Source organism: Microtus pennsylvanicus, chromosome 13 (assembly GCF_037038515.1).
Source record: "Microtus pennsylvanicus isolate mMicPen1 chromosome 13, mMicPen1.hap1, whole genome shotgun sequence".
NCBI classification, from domain to species: domain Eukaryota; kingdom Metazoa; phylum Chordata; class Mammalia; order Rodentia; family Cricetidae; genus Microtus; species Microtus pennsylvanicus.
Genome location: NC_134591.1, coordinates 65471364 through 65486837, shown reverse-complemented (window position 1 = coordinate 65486837; position 15474 = coordinate 65471364). Strand labels below are relative to the sequence as shown.

The following is a 15474-nucleotide window of genomic DNA, read 5'->3' as shown; positions in this document are numbered from 1 at the left end:
AGCAAGTGTCCTGCCCTGCTGCAGTGTAATAGGGCTGGTAGCTAACGGGAGAAAAAGGGGGGTTTCGTTTACATGCTGTGAGATCACCGCAAACCTACCTCACTGTGTTGAAACGGGGCAAATGCAATAGAACACATTGGGTGGTGTGTGTGTGTCTGATCCTGGTTTCTCGTCGCCCCCAAATGCTGTCCCCCCTAGTTGATGTGTTCGTCTGGCCTTTGTAGGACTTCACTGTCAGAGTCGGTGACTGCTAGGCGGCCTAGCTGTGTAAATAGGATGTCGGTCTTCATGTTCTTTTGGGGTTTTATTGTTTACAAAACTTTTTGTATTGAGAGAAAAATAGCCAAAGCATCTTTGACAGAAAGTTCTGCACCAGATGAGAGCATGAAGCCTAAGTGTGGGTCCTCTTCTCAATGTGAGCCTGGAACATGGTTTCCATATTCTCTTCCCCTGTCTCCCATTCTGGACTACACTCTCTGACTTTAAAACCGCTCCTATACTGCCCTCTTCTCTCTCATAAGAAAACTTAGACACATTTACTTCTTGAAGTCTGTACAACTCTTGAAAGACCCATGTAAGAATTCTGAGGAAGCCATGAACCTCACTTACCCCTTGTTCCCAAACTCAGTCAAGAATCTCGGTTGTTTATTTTGAGACAGGGTCTCTCTGTAGCCCAGGTTAACCTCAGATTCTTGGCTATCCTCCTGCCTTAGCCTCCTCAATGCAGGCATTGCAGGCGAGCCACTTCTCCTTGGCAAGACCATTTCTTGGTGCGATTTGCCTTTGGATGAATCAAACCGACCTAGTCTATGAGAGAAGCAATTGTGGGGCCTTCCATCTAAAGACCAGAAAAGGGAAAATGAATGTATAAGTCACTCAGGAACTTAATGCAGGTGCAAGAAACTTATGTCAAAGTGGCCACAAGATTGTTACTAGGAGACGTACGAATGTAACTCCATGTTTACTGCTAGAAACCAAAGCTTTGTGAGAAATCTTGAATTTATGGGAAATTCAAGGAGGGGTGGGGAAAGTGTGTACTTGTCTGTCCTTTCCCTGATCCCTTCTTTGTCCTGAACTGCAGGAGACTGAGCCCCCTTGGGCTTTGGTGGCCCCACCACGGGTGTGTTTATTTCATGGTTGACTTTTACTGTACCCGGGTACTTATATTCCTATCGTATAATCATTTTGTAACACATGCTGACTTTCCCTTCCCTTCTTCCTTGGGAAAATAAAGACTTATTGGTACTCAAACTGTTCTCATCAGATATTTAGGATGCTTTTCTCTCCGCATAATCCCCACCTTGGATAGGAAGGCACAGAACCATTAAGGTTTCCCCTTCCCACTTTGTTAGGGATGAATCTTGAAAGTTCAGCCCTCATAGCACCTCATTACACTGGATTTTTGTTTCTAGTTAAGGCCTCTTGTCCCTTCCTTGGAAGCTGCCACATTCAAGAGGGGATTAGAGGCCTGGCATGCATAAGAATGGGGATGCCTGTGCTACTGGCTGGGATGAAAGGACGGGGCCAGGGCTCAGGGCATGAGACCCTAATAATACTTTGTCCTTTACTCCTCAAAGCCCTTTACAAATCCTAATTAACCCCTTGCAACACCCCAAAAAGGAAAATACCATACAGAACTGGGGAAGTTGAGGCCAAAGGCAATTCACTGACTGTAAACCAATATTTTGAGATACAGTTTGCTAGCTTTCTAATGAACGCTTAAATGTTGTCCAAAGGAGAGGAAGATTTTAACAGGAAGAGGGAGAGAAAAGAACTTGACCAGAGGGAAACCTAAGTATTAACAGAAAGTGGATTAAATAAATCCTCGCCCTGTTAGCAGAGCAGAGGGGTTGTGACCCTTTAACTAATTGTACCAAAAGTTAAACCTAGCAACGCTAACTAGTGGGCTTCAGTGAGCTAAGGGGCTTCCTGAAACACCCGTGTTATTAGCAGAAACTTCACAGCTCACAAAGGGGAGAGAATGGAAGCCTAAGACCTGGTGAATGGGTTATTCATCGCTACAGCTTTGTTTAGTCACAGCTTTCATCGGTAGGACTGAAAGGCCACATTGCTTCCTTGCCCGATGTCGGTGAGACTGCAGGGCAAGTGAGGTAAGAAGGTTTGCTGGGACCAGAAGTTCTATGGCAGATGGGAGTCCCGCTTGAGACAAACGCTAGTTGCATCAGATATCCAAATTTCAGGGAGTTTTTTGAAGTTTTGTGTTTTAACCTTTGAGAAAGCAGAACTAACAACCTCTTCCAAATCTGTATCATCAGGCAATAGGTAATACTTTTGAGATGTCTCCTGAAGCCCACCTTAGCCCCAATTTTGTTGTGTTCGGTATCCAGAAGTCTTGCACGATTTGGTGTACAGGCCATACTTTTGATCTCTTCACTTGACTATGGTCATTCTGTTGTTTCTATTTTTCTTTAGTTTTGAGGCTGGGTTTCCTAAGGAAGCCCATGCTAGCCTCAAAGCCTAGGTCACCTAAACTGCTAATTTTCCTGCTGCCCACTGCCACCATGCTGTTTTATGCTGGACTCGACATCGAACCCAGGACTGGTAAACTAGGCAAACACCACCTATGCTATATTCCCCAGCACAACAGCCAGTTATCGTAAAGTAAATCTCAGTAAAGTAAATCTCATTCCGGCTTTTAAGTTCAATTAACGTGGATCTTGGCAATATAAATTACAAAACTCTGCATGTCTTAAACCAGTCCAAATAGTGACCAGAGCAAGAAACCTCTTTCTGATCAATTAATAACACTAAAAGGCGATAAGCAGAAATACGTTAATACTAATAAAAAAGTGCTCTACATAGATGAGGCTGACCTGTAGCAGAGAAGACCTTGAGCTAATAATCCTGGCCTCAGCTTCCTGAGTTCTGAGTGACAGGGCGCCACCATGTTCCACTAATAGTACAATGTTAGGATGAAACGGTAGCACAGTTTACGTCCATAATCCCAGTAGCTGGAGACTGAGGCAGGAAGATTGGTGACAGCACGATTTTAGCGGCTCAACCAAAAGCACTGCGGTCGTCCACAGAGAAACTCGTTTCTGAGGTGCAGCCCCCCCCTTCCCGCAGCTAATTGCCCCAGCACCCGAAGCCGCCGCGCACATTTCGTGGGCTGATCTCCGGATGCCCGCAGACGTCCTGGAGGGACGCTAACTCGCCGGATCACGTGACCTAGGCTTCCCAGCCCGCTGTTTCCACGCCCCGGCGGGAGTGTGCGCCACCGGTCGACTCTCCCAAGCTCCCATCCCTCTGCCTCTAAGTCCGCAGGCGCAAAGCGTGGCCCCGCCCGCCGGGGGGCGGAGGAGGTGTGTCCTCGCGCGAAGCGGTGACGTGTTCTTCCAGCGCCACGTCTGGAGTCGGGAGTGGTAGAAGTAGGCTTCCCACGGAGTCCTAGGTGTAGAGTGAACGGAGAGACCCGCGGGAGGGGAAGCTGGGTGAGGAGTCGGCTGCGGGCGATACTGAGGGCCACCCAGAGGAGTGATTCTAAGATCACCAAGGTAACAGGTGCGGCTGCCGATGTAGTGATGTAGTGATTGCTTAGCCTAGAATGAGAAATGGGTTGTAGGAGGAATTGAGTAGGAAGTTGTAGGCACCGTGATGTGCAGGATATTTGGAAGAAATCAGTGCACAGAAGATGGAAGAGAAAATGGGAACCCCCTTGTTCCAAAGGTCTCTCGTTGATTTGTACAGGCCTGGGTGGTGAAAGAGTAGACCAGTGTTTCGGGATTCAGGTGCTGGACTCTGCCCAACAGAGTCCCTTTAAGTCAGGTATATAGCAAGGATGACTTCTCTCTCTTTTCATTTATTCAAGGTTATCTGGTTGGTATTTTGTTCTGGGGTGATTTCTGACATACCAAGAGCTATGTCATGGATCAAAGAAGGAGAGCTGTCACTTTGGGAACGGTTCTGTGCCAATATCATAAAGGTAAGCAGTAGCCCAGAGGGCATGTTGACCTTTTGGATAGTTGGGTAATCTTATTAAAATTCATTATTAAATGTTAGCAATCCCTGCTGTTAAGAGGATTTTAGCAAAGAAACAAGATAATCTTAACGCAGGGCTGTATTTCTAGTGTTTACTGTTCCGAGTGAGTGACTTAGTTTTTATTTTTAAAGGCAATCCAGGATCTCTTAATATCATTGGACAACATAGACTGTTAGATTTGGTGTTGAGAGGCCAGGAGGTGGTGGCTCACGCCTTTAATCCCAGCACTCGGGAGGCAGAGGCAGGCGGATCTCTGTGAGTTCGAGACCAGCCTGGTCTACAGAGCTAGTTCCAGGACAGGCTCCAAAGCCACAGAGAAACCCTGTCTCGAAAAAAACCAAAAAAAAAAGAAAAAAAAGATTTGGTGTTGAGAATGTCAAAAGAACTAGCTGGTAGGATGTTTACTTGGTATGCACAAGACCCGGAATTAGGAAGAAAAGAGAGAGAACATGAATATGAACGAGAGTGAACTGATATTTGTCTCCCTAGAGCAGTATTCTCACCTGTGGGTCATGACGATCCTTTCACGTGGGGCTACATCTCAGATATTCTGCATACCAGATATTTGCATTATGATTCATAGCAGTAGCAAAATTATGGTGGTGAAGTAGTAACGGAAATGATTTTATGGTTGGGGTCACCACAACATGAGGAACTGTATTAAAGGGTCACAGCATTAGGAAGGTTGAGAAACTTCATCAACTTTACCTTATACTATCTATGGTGTTATTCTGTTGATGGTTAAGATCACACACCTTTAATCTCAGCACTTGGGAGGCAGAGGCAGGCAGACCTCTTTGAGTTTGAGGCCAGTCCAGCCCACAAAGTGAGCTCCAGGACAGCCAGGGCTGTTACACAGAGAAATCCTGTCTTGGGAAGAAAAAAAAAAAGGTTAATAGGGAGGATGAAAATGACCAAAGTATAACATGTCTAACACTCATGGATGGAAAAGTTAGAGTGAACTGCTTTATTTTGTACTATTGAAAAACAAAAGTATACCGAGTTCTCTTTCTCAGAGGTTTTATCTCAAAGTATGTTAATGATATTTATTTAGTGTGTGTGTGTGTGTGTGTGTGTGTGTGTGTGTGTATGTGTGTGCGCGCGCGCATGTTGTTTGGAGGCACATATATGCCACAACCCACATGTGGAGGTCAGAGAAGAACTTATAGTAGTCATTTTTTTTTTTTTTTATTTTTCGAGACAGGGTTTCTCTGTAGCTTTTGGTTCCTGTCCTGGAACTAGCTCTTGTAGACCAGGCTGGTCTCGAACTCACAGAGATCCACCTGCCTCTGCCTCCCGAGTGCTGGGATTATAGTAGTCATTTTTTTTCTCCTAGTGTGTGCACTGGTCCTGGGTCTCAAACTCAGGTTGCTGGGCTGGGCATGAAGCACCTTTACCCACTGAGTTATATTGCCAGCCCAGGGATTTTATCTGATTGTTCAAACCTATTAGTTCAAAATGTACTGTCCCCTTTTATCCCAAAGAGAATGAAATTGGCTCATTGTTTGTCTTATTCTATAGGCTGGCCCAGTGCCCAAACATATTGCATTCATAATGGATGGAAACCGTCGCTACGCCAAGAAGTGCCAGGTGGAACGGCAGGAGGGCCATTCTCAGGGCTTCAACAAGCTTGCTGAGGTGGGTGTGGGCAGCAGAACCGGAGGTGAATGATTTGCACTAGATGGAGTTGGAAATGAAACTGAGGTGCTGTGGTTTAAGTACTTTTGATTTTTGTTTTGCTGTATTGTTTGTTTGCCAGCCAAGAGTCTCGTACTGGCATTAACAAACTGTCGTCCTCACAGAATATTAGAGTTAATAACACACATCGGCCTTTTCCAGTCTTTAGTTTTACTGTCTTGTTTTATTGTGTGTCTTGTCTGGGCTACTATTAAATGTCTTAATATTTATACAATTGATGGGTCAGCAGGGACGGGTGCAGGCCACCAAGTCTGACCTTAGTTCATTCCCTGGAACACTTGTAAAAGGAGCAACCCGACTCTGGCAACCTATTTTCTAACCGTCGTAGACATTTTGTGTTCGGCATGACCTGACACACACACATGCACAAATGTCAGAGTCACCTTTTCTAATCTGATACATTCTAATCTGATCTGCATACATCACTCTGATGACTTTACACTTGTCAGGCTTTTGGATTTTTGTTTTTCCCCTTTCTACCTATATCCTAGTGACAGAAATTTGTTTGCTTGCTTATTTATTTTTGAGGGTTTCTCTGTGTAGTCCTGGCTGGCTTGAAACTTCCTCTGTAGACCAAGCTGCCCCAAACTCACAGATATCTGCCTGCCTCTGGCTCCTGCGTTCTGAGATTAAAGCATGAGACATCACAAATGGTGATATTTATTTTAGAGACAGTGTCTTATATAGCCAGGCACCCTCAAAATCTGTGACCAAAGACAATATTGATCCCCTGCTCTAGAAGTGCTAGGATTACAGGCATGGTGCAACTGCTCCTGACTTTCATATTGTGCTGGCATTGAACCGGGTTTTGTCACCAGCTGACCTACCTCCCCAACAGTCGTTTATTTATTTATTTCGACTTTTAAGAACTTTAGCCAGGTCAGGTGGTGATGGTGCATGCTTTTAATCCCAGCCCTTGAGGGAGGCAGAGGTAGGTGGATCTCTGTGAGTTTGAGGACAGCCAGGACTATTACACAGAGAAGCCCTGTCTCAAAAAAAGAAAAAAGAAAAGAAATCAACACCAAAGTGAGCGCCTCCCTATGTATCCATGCTGGACTTGCACTCAGGGTCCTCTTGCCTCAGCTCGCTGTGCTGTCGCTGCTCCCAGAAGCTCTTTATTTTTTTTTTTTTTTTTGATTTTTCGAGACAGAGTTTCTCCGTAGCTTTTGGTTCCTGTCCTGGAACTAGCTCTTGTAGACCAGGAACTCACAGAGATCCGCCTGCCTCTGCCTCCAGAGTGCTGGGATTAAAGGCGTGCACCACCACCACCCAGCCCAGACGTGGTTCGGCTTTCAGAACTGACTGATGTGCGTGTGTGCAATAGGTGACAGCAACAGTCCACTTGCAGATGGTCTTCTGAAAAGTGAAACACAGGACGGCCTTTGCCACTGTACTTTCCCACCTGGCGTTTCAGCCTCGGGCTGCAGCATCAAGACGTTCAGTTCGTTCCGTTCGTTCTGTTCTGGGCAGTAATCCCTCACTTTTGTATTCTGTCTTGGCCGTCCTGTCAGGATGATTTTGTAATCCCTTTCCACAGAGAGAGAAGCCTAGACCCAGAAAGGCCTGCAGTTGTGAGTCCATGATGGAATTGCTGGGTAGAACTTTATGTTCTTGCTGAAGAGTGCTTTGGGATAAAATGCAGATCAGTTTTTTGTTTCCTGTAGCCCAGGGTGGCCTCAAGGCGAATAGGTAGCCCAGGCTGCTCTTAAACTCATGATCCTCCTGTCCTCACCTCCCAGATGCTCAGATTGTAAGTGTTCACCTGCATGCCTGGAGCCATCTCTTCTGTTTATTTTTATGTATTTATTTATTTTGCGGCAGGATATTATTACGTAGGCTAGCTTTGATCCTTCTGCCCCAGCTTCTCAAATACTGGGATAATAGAACTGAGCCACCATAGGCAGCCTCAGGCTTTTCAGTTTCTTGAATGGTGACTTTCTTCCTAGTTGGTTTGTTATTCTAACATAAGTACTGACGTTGCCCTTGCTTTAGTTGTCGGGGAGGAGACAAATCTTTGTTGCAACCATTCTCAGGGTGGAAGCATTGCTTACTTCTCCCCATTCCTCCCGAGTCCTAACTCTTTACCTTTTCCCCTCAGACTCTGCGCTGGTGTTTGAACCTGGGCATCCTAGAAGTGACTGTCTATGCATTCAGTATTGAGAACTTCAAACGTTCCCAGAGTGAGGTTGACGGGCTACTGGATCTAGCCCGACAGAAGTTCAGTTGCTTGATGGAAGAACAGTAAGCTGCTGTCCATATTGAAAATGTCTCCTTCCGCCACCTCTGAGCCCTCCCCCCAAGCCCTGAGCCTATTCAGGAGGATGACACCCAAGGTTGTCCACGTGCACACACAGGAAAAACAGAACTATTACTAGTCTGTGCTTATTGTTGGGACATTAAATCCCTGTGTAAAGAAGAGAGGGCCTTGTAGGTGGCCACAGAAAGTTAGTGACAGAGCCCAGCTGGGAACCCAGTCCTGGCTCCTCTGGGGCCTTTGCAGTTCCTCAGTAAACCTCAAGGACTTCTTTGCCTCTGTTCTCTGGGAATGAGCATTCCTGTGCCCTTCTTTTCACTTTACCAGCCGGTGGGGACAATAGCACAGCTGCTTATCTCCAGTTTACAGGTAGGGGGAGATTGAGAGACACATAGGGGTTGAACTCAGAGAAGCCAGGATCATCAAAAGTGGGGTACTTTCATTGAAATCTAGGTCTTTTTAGATTTTGCTTTGATTAGACTGTACATGTTTTTTTAAAGGTTTATTTGATTATTATATGTATACATACACACACATACACACATATATCCACATATATGCCTGCATGCCAGAAGAGGGCACCAGGTCTCATTATAGATGGTTGTGAACCACCTTTTGGTTGCTGGAAATTGAACTCAGGACCCCTGGAAGAGCCGCCAGTGCTCTTAGCTGCTGAGCCATCTCTCCAGCCCCCATATTGATCTTTTGTAATCTAGTACAGCCTCGAAAATAGGTAAATGGTTCTTGTTTCACAGACTTTGACAAAATGTGGTTGAAGGTTATACGGGGCAGATGGGCCATGAACATGGCCTTTGATCTGGATCACATCCTTCAGGACCCGCCATGGCTCCTACCCCACACTAATAAGCTTGTGCTTCGTAAACATAAAGCATACAAACCAGTGTTGTAGGCCCATCATAGATCAATAGAAGGCACCAGGTCCTGTCGTCCTGGGACTTGGGAGAGTTAGGTTTGTCCCCAATTACAGGACATATGAGAGGTGATATTGTTGAAACTGCCAGATAGTATGAGGCTATTCCCTCATACTAGGGAGGTCCTGCTTACAGGCATAGCCAGCAAGATTCTGTCAAGCTGGGGTCAGTACTATTTAGCAAAGAAAAGGCTCCCACTATCAGATTAAACAGTCGTTGGCCTGTATTAGAGCTTGCCAGCAGTGAAGCAGGGGTTGCAGAAGGGTTTTAGCACTAGGAGTGGGGACCTCGGCAGGGGCTCACTGGCCCTGGTCAGGTAATACTGGGTTGGGCCCTAGTACTGTGGTCATTGGAGGTATTACAACTCACAGGGTGAACAGAATCCCTATGTCTTTCCTTCCTGTATCATACAATCATAAACCCCAAGTATTGCCTGTTAACCGGTTAGCTCTCTTTTTTTTCTCAGTGAAAGTGATTGTGATTTCAGATTTTTCTGGTGTGGTACGGGCAAAAGAGACTAAGTCCTTTTTGTTAACCATCAAGCAGGAGACATTGGCATTGGTTTTATATCCCCAGGTATAAACATCAGGGCAAAGATCAGCAAGCCTGGCAGAATCAGGCCTCATTGAGAGGATTTTAGATATGCTGAAGTTTTCATTTGGAAGGTCCTGGGTCGTCCTGTGGATGTGCAGGCTTGACGTGAGACACATGGATCCAGGCTGCAATACCATCCACTTTGAGGGCAGTAGGTGTAGGGTCCCTTCCAGCAAAGTTCAAGGTTCTGGGACCGGTGTCTCCAAACGTACACAGAATCGCCAATCTGGAGATTTCCGGGTGCCCAGGCTGGTGTTGGGAGGTGCTGGCAGAGAAGCAGGGAGAGTAGCTTAGTCCAGCGGGCAGCAGCAGGGATAGTTAGGGCCCCTTTAGGGAGGGTCTAGTCTGGCTGGCAGCAGAAGGCTCTGGTCAGATAAATACCATTTTATGTCCCAAGTCCTTCCCGACACCCATGGAGACATTCCTGCTGCTCGTCCCTGGGAGCTTACGGCATTGGGAGTGAGTCACTGTGGGAACGACGCTGTGAATGGTCAGTGTGCAGGCTCTTAAGTGGAGCCCCAGGTTTAGACCTGGCCTTGCTTCCATCCAGATTTCTGAACAGTTTGTCTTCTGGGCCTCAGTTTCCTTGTCTGTGAAGGGGACGTAGAGTGTGTACTTCCAAGTCTGGTGCAGGGATTGAAATAGAGTATTTCGACCATCATTTAACACAACAAAATATGCACTCTCTGCTGTCATTATTATCTTACTTCACTAGAATATAACATGTTTGTATTATTAAGGCAGACAGATCTGGTTCAAGCCAGATGCGACATGAGAAGTTGCCTTGGACAGTCCTGTTAGAGTCTCCGGGCTATGCTGACTGACTGTCAGTGTTGACACAGTTCTGAAATGATCCTCGTAACAGTGCCTGGCAAGGCGAGCACTCAGAAGCTCCTGCTTGGTTCTTGCCCGAGTGCCTCCTGCTCCTCAGTGCCGCGTCACAGTGCCGCCTCTTCCCCTCTTCTTCCCCCATCAGGGAGAAGCTAAAGAAGCATGGGGTTTGTATCCGTGTCTTAGGCGATCTGCACTTGTTGCCCTTGGACCTCCAGGAGAAGATCGCACAGGCTGTCCAGGCTACTAAGAGCTACAACAAGTAAGTTCAGGCTGCCCCTTAAGGATGGCGCCCAGAGCCTCCTCGGTCTGTGCTGGGCATGAAGTCCAGCCAGGGGGTCAGTAGTTTGGGACGCTGCTTACCCTGAGGAAGAGACAGCTGCCTTAAATTTACCCACACACAAACCCAGTTCCTCATTGCATCCCCCCCCCCCCCCCCCCCCCCGCTGTGTGTGCACATCTGGGGAGGAGACAGCTGCCATACCATTGACCACGCACAAACCCAGTTCCTCATCACTTCCTCCCATGTGTGCACGTACAGACACATCACACATTCTTTTTTTTTTTGTTTTGTTTTTGTTTGTTTGTTTGTTTTTTTGAGACAGGGTTTCTCTGTGGTTTTGGAGCCTGTCCTGGAACTAGCTCTTGTAGAGATCCGCCTGCCTCTGCCTCCCAAGTGCTGGGATTAAAGGCTTGTGCCGCCACCCCCGGCCTACACCCCACCCCACATTCTTTAGTGTGACAAGAGTTCAAGAGTTGGGATAGCTATAGGCCAGGTGTGGTTTTACATCCCCTAATCCCACCACTCAATAGGAAGGAACAGGCATGGCTCTGTGGGTTTAAGGCAACCTGGACAACATGGAGAGACCTTGCCTCAAAAAAGAAATCCAACGGCTTAATTCTTGTCTCTATGTTTTTTAAGAATCTTACGTTATTTGTTTGGTTTTTCAAGACAGGGTTCTCTGTGGAGCTCTGGCTGCCCTGGAGCTTGCTCTGTAGACCATGCTGGCCTCAAACTCAAGAGATCCGCCTGCCTCTGTCTCTTAAATGCTGGAATCAAAGGCATGCACCACCACCACCCAGCTCAAGAATCTTTTCTGTCTTGCTCTTTGGCCCATTAACAAATTTAGAGGACAGAATTCAGCAATCCGCACAGCATTGTGCGTGGCTTTGAAATAATACTGTTTGGCGGTGATTATATTTTATAGTCAGTCTTTTGCTATCCTTTGATTATGCTAATATCACAGTAAATTTCTGTTCTTTGAGCTGGTTATCAGTAGAGGGGGAGACGGTTAGAAAGGCAAAGAAAGGTCATTTGGTTTTGATCTAATTAAATGAAGAACATGTTTATTCCAAGAGCTCTTAGAAATCATAAAACAACCACACAATCTCACCCTTCAAAAATATTCTGCGAATATGAAGTGCCAGTGTCCTTCCAGGGAATGGCTGCTCCGGAATCAGACTGGCTATCAGACCCTGTCCCTGTTTGGTGAACTGTTGTTCTCTTCTGCTGTCCTCAGGTGTTTCCTCAATGTCTGCTTTGCATACACATCTCGTCATGAGATCACCAACGCTGTGAGAGAGATGGCTTGGGGAGTGGAGCAAGGTCTACTGGAACCCAGGTATCTGGGGTATCTTTCCTGGTAGCTGATAAGAAAGCTGGGGTCCACCAAGTTTTAAAACCTTTTCTGAGCCATGTACTTGGCCAGAGCTCAAATCAGGGGTATGTATGGAAAGATTTAAGAGATTTTCCCCAAATAGTGGTTAGGGTCTTCTAAGTATACTACACACCAACAACCCACTGAAAAACAGCAGAGCAGCTGCCAAGGCCATCCAGTCCAGTAAGAAGTGACACCCTCCTCGCCCCTTGTTCCAGTCCAGTAAGAAGTGACACCCTCCTCGCCCTCGTTAACACTTTCCCAGTCATTCTTTTGTGTGCTTTGTCGGAAGAGAATTTTTTAGGCTTCTCATATTACAGTTTCATAACACGGAATTAAGATATTGTGAAGCATGGGTAGAGGGAGAAAGAAAGGGAATTTGTTTGTTTGTTTTTTTATTTTTCAAGACAATTTCTTTGTGTATCTTTGGAGTCTGTCCTGGAACTCACTCTGTAGACTAGGCTGGCCTTGAACTCGCAGAAATCCTCCTATCTCTGCCTCCAGAGTGCTGGGACTAAAGGAGTGTGCCACCACCACCTGGCTAGGAAAGGAAATTTTTAATCATTACCAGCATAATAGAATCCTAATTATTAAGGCTTGGAGTAATAGAGAAATTTTTGAAGCCATCTGTCTATTTGGCCTGTCTAATGTTGTTTCTGATAATATTAGTAAATTAGTAACAGTGACAGTAAAATAAATGGTAGCAGAAATGTTGAGGTAATGTGTCATGTTCTCTGTTTACTGTGAGACAGTCCAGCCTTTTTTATTTGTTTGTTTGTTTTTTGTTTTTCAAGACACGGTTTCTCTGAGTAGCCTTTGCTGTCCTGGAACTCACTTTGTAGACCAGGCTGGCCTGAACCGACAGAAATCCACCTATTTCTGTTTCCCAAATTCTGGGGTTAAAGGTGTGTGCCACCACCACCCAGAGGTCCTTTTATTTTATTCATGTGAAAACTGTGAGTAGCGTATCCGACGTCAGCACCAATTCCAGTCATTGTCTTTTATATTTATTATGTGAGCTCTTGGGATGCAGGCAATTTTCTGATTTCCTTTTCTAGTATAATATGATTGGCTGGAAACTAAAGTCATGGAGTTAGGCTGGGCCTATAATCCTGTCGACTTAGAGAGGCTCGCAAGTTGACAGCCTAAGAGCAGAGCTCCTAGGAGGCTGGGGCTTGTTTGTGGGGCACTTGCTTGGTAGGTGGACGACCTTGGGCTTGGTCACGTGAACAAACAAGAAGACAGTTCGCCCTTTTTTATTTTATTTTATTTTATTTTGCTTGTCCTTTTTTAACGAAATGACTAATGCTTAGCCAGAGGGACCCTCAGAGTCCAGAGTATCGGATCCCCTGGAGCTGGAGCTGCCTGTGGTGCTGGAAACTGAGCTCAGTTGTCTGGCAGAGTAGCAGTCCTTCTTACCCATGAGCCATCTCTCCAGCCCCACAAAGTGCCATTTTCTTTCTTCATGTTTTCATACAGGGTCTCACTATGCACCTGGCTGGTTGGAACTTGCTGTGTAGATCACCAGGTCTGCCTGCCTCTGTCTCCCATGTGCCAGGATTAAGGATATGTGCTACTCTGCTGGCTCAACCTTTTATTTATTCATTTTTGTAATACAAGCTTTAGGTAAGCACATTGCTCTATATAAGGAGATAAGTGGTGAGAATACAAAGATCTACTTTTTTCTATGTTTGGAGCTCTAGTAAAGAAAACAGACGTGGGCTGGAGAGATGGCTCAATGGTTAAGAGCCCTAGCTGCTCTTCCAGAGGTCCTGAGTTCAATTTCCAGCAAGCACATGGTGGCTCACAACCATCTGTAATGAGATCTGGCGCCCTCTTCTGGCATGTGGGCATACATGGAAGCAGAATGTTGTATACATCATAAATAAATAAATAAATCTTTTTTAAAAAGTAAAGAAAACAGATGTTAATCAAGATACAAATTAGCACACATAATGCTGACACATATCACAAAGGCATTGGTCATGGTACTGCAAGGATTTATGATAAATGGAACATTCTTGGTAGAGAAGGCCTTCCTCCTGGAAAAGTGGCCTAAGAGGGAAGCAGCAGCAGTAACTAGGGCAAGGCAGAGCTATGAGTGAGGTGAGCCTTGGTCAGAGCAACTCTTGAATAATGAAACCACTCGAAGAGAGTCGGATTGTGGCAGTGCTGGAATGGACAAAGCAACCTGTACTGAGGGGAAGAATTCGAATCAGTGGACTGGTTCTGGAGAAAGGATATGTTATCCAGGATGTTTGACCTGTTAGAGTCCCACATTGGAGTGACATCTGTTGGGGTCCAACCTCGACAGGGTTTGCACGTTCCAGGGTAGGGGCATGTGGATTAGAAACACCAGGCATACAAAACAGAGATACAAAAGAAATAGAGACACAGAACAGAACCAGGAGGGCAATCGGTGAATATTGAATTTTTCCGCATTTATTTTCCATATGCTTATATATCCTAATCCAAAAAGGTGGGAAGAGGGCAAAAGACGGCTTTAGTGTGAATCAAAGAACAAACAGAGCAATACCTCTTCAGTACCTGAAGCATCAAGCAGCTGACACCCTGAGTTAAGTATTCTGTTTGTTTAGGCAGGGCGACACCTTAGGCCAAGTATCCTGTAGGCAGGAACTCTCTGGGTCAAACCTCCTGTCACAACCTTGAAGGAGCAGGAATAGGCTCTCTGACCTTTGTTCAAGGTGGAACGGATCTACCTCTTTAGCCCATTTTTAATACCCAAAACACCAAGTAACCACACCGAGGTTAAGGTCAAGACACCTTGTTAGTAGCCACACCTTAAGTCAAGCCTCAGTAACCTTGAAGGAGCAAGACTAGTCCTGAACTCTGATCTTTAGACAAGGTGGGCTCCCACATTGACCCATGGAGTTTAACAGTGTGCTTAGGAACCCTAGGCAGGATCCCATTTAAGGAACAGCCAAGTTTGGTTCTGGGCTTGTCACACAGCGAAGATGTTGGATCAGTGGTCCAGGGGGTAAGGACCAGAGGTACTCCAGCAGGAAGGTTGATGGGGTGTGGAGAGGAAGAGGGAGCTAGAAAGTCTGCTGTGAGTAGAAGGCCAAGGGTGGAGTTCTGAGAAACTGTAGGACTGATTGGCACTGAGAAGAAAAGTGGGCAGTCTGTATTACAGAACCCAGAAGATAAAATTTGTTGGTAGAGATTGAGAAGGAGGTGGGCACAGGTTGGCGTGACAGTGCTAATTAGGTTGTAGATTAGAGATTGGCTGGTGGGGGAACTGAGCTGTTGGCTAAGTGGGCGGGTCTAGGAGGCAGTCAAGCTGTTCAGGCAGGAGAGGGACATACAGTAGTGGGGATGTGTTTGACCCTAGCATGCGCAAGTTCCTGGGTTCAATTTCTAGTACTTCCTAGCTTCAGAGAGACAGAGAAAACATGAGAACATACATATGTAGATGCAAGTGATTGGTGATTAGCTTAGGAGTAATTTCATAGTTCATTATATTATGTTTATGATTCATGGTTTGAC

The 15474-nt window shown here is 45.9% G+C and overlaps 1 protein-coding gene across 4 annotated transcripts in view; it reads left to right on the top strand.

The window, feature by feature from the left end:
• Positions 1 to 3327: 3327 nt before the first annotated feature.
• The window catches only part of Dhdds (dehydrodolichyl diphosphate synthase subunit), a 29580-nt gene continuing 17433 nt past the window's right edge, over positions 3328 to 15474 (top strand). For 2 of the 4 annotated variants that reach the window (XM_075946002.1, XM_075946000.1), the window contains exons 1-6: positions 3328 to 3522; positions 3830 to 3943; positions 5522 to 5638; positions 7797 to 7939; positions 10455 to 10571; positions 11830 to 11931. In XM_075946002.1, coding sequence (XP_075802117.1) covers positions 3881 to 3943; positions 5522 to 5638; positions 7797 to 7939; positions 10455 to 10571; positions 11830 to 11931 — 542 coding nt within the window. In that variant the 5' untranslated portion in view covers positions 3328 to 3522; positions 3830 to 3880. The remainder of the gene's footprint in view (positions 3523 to 3829; positions 3944 to 5521; positions 5639 to 7796; positions 7940 to 10454; positions 10572 to 11829; positions 11932 to 15474) is intronic. The other 2 variants (XM_075946003.1, XM_075946001.1) reach the window with 2 other exon arrangements.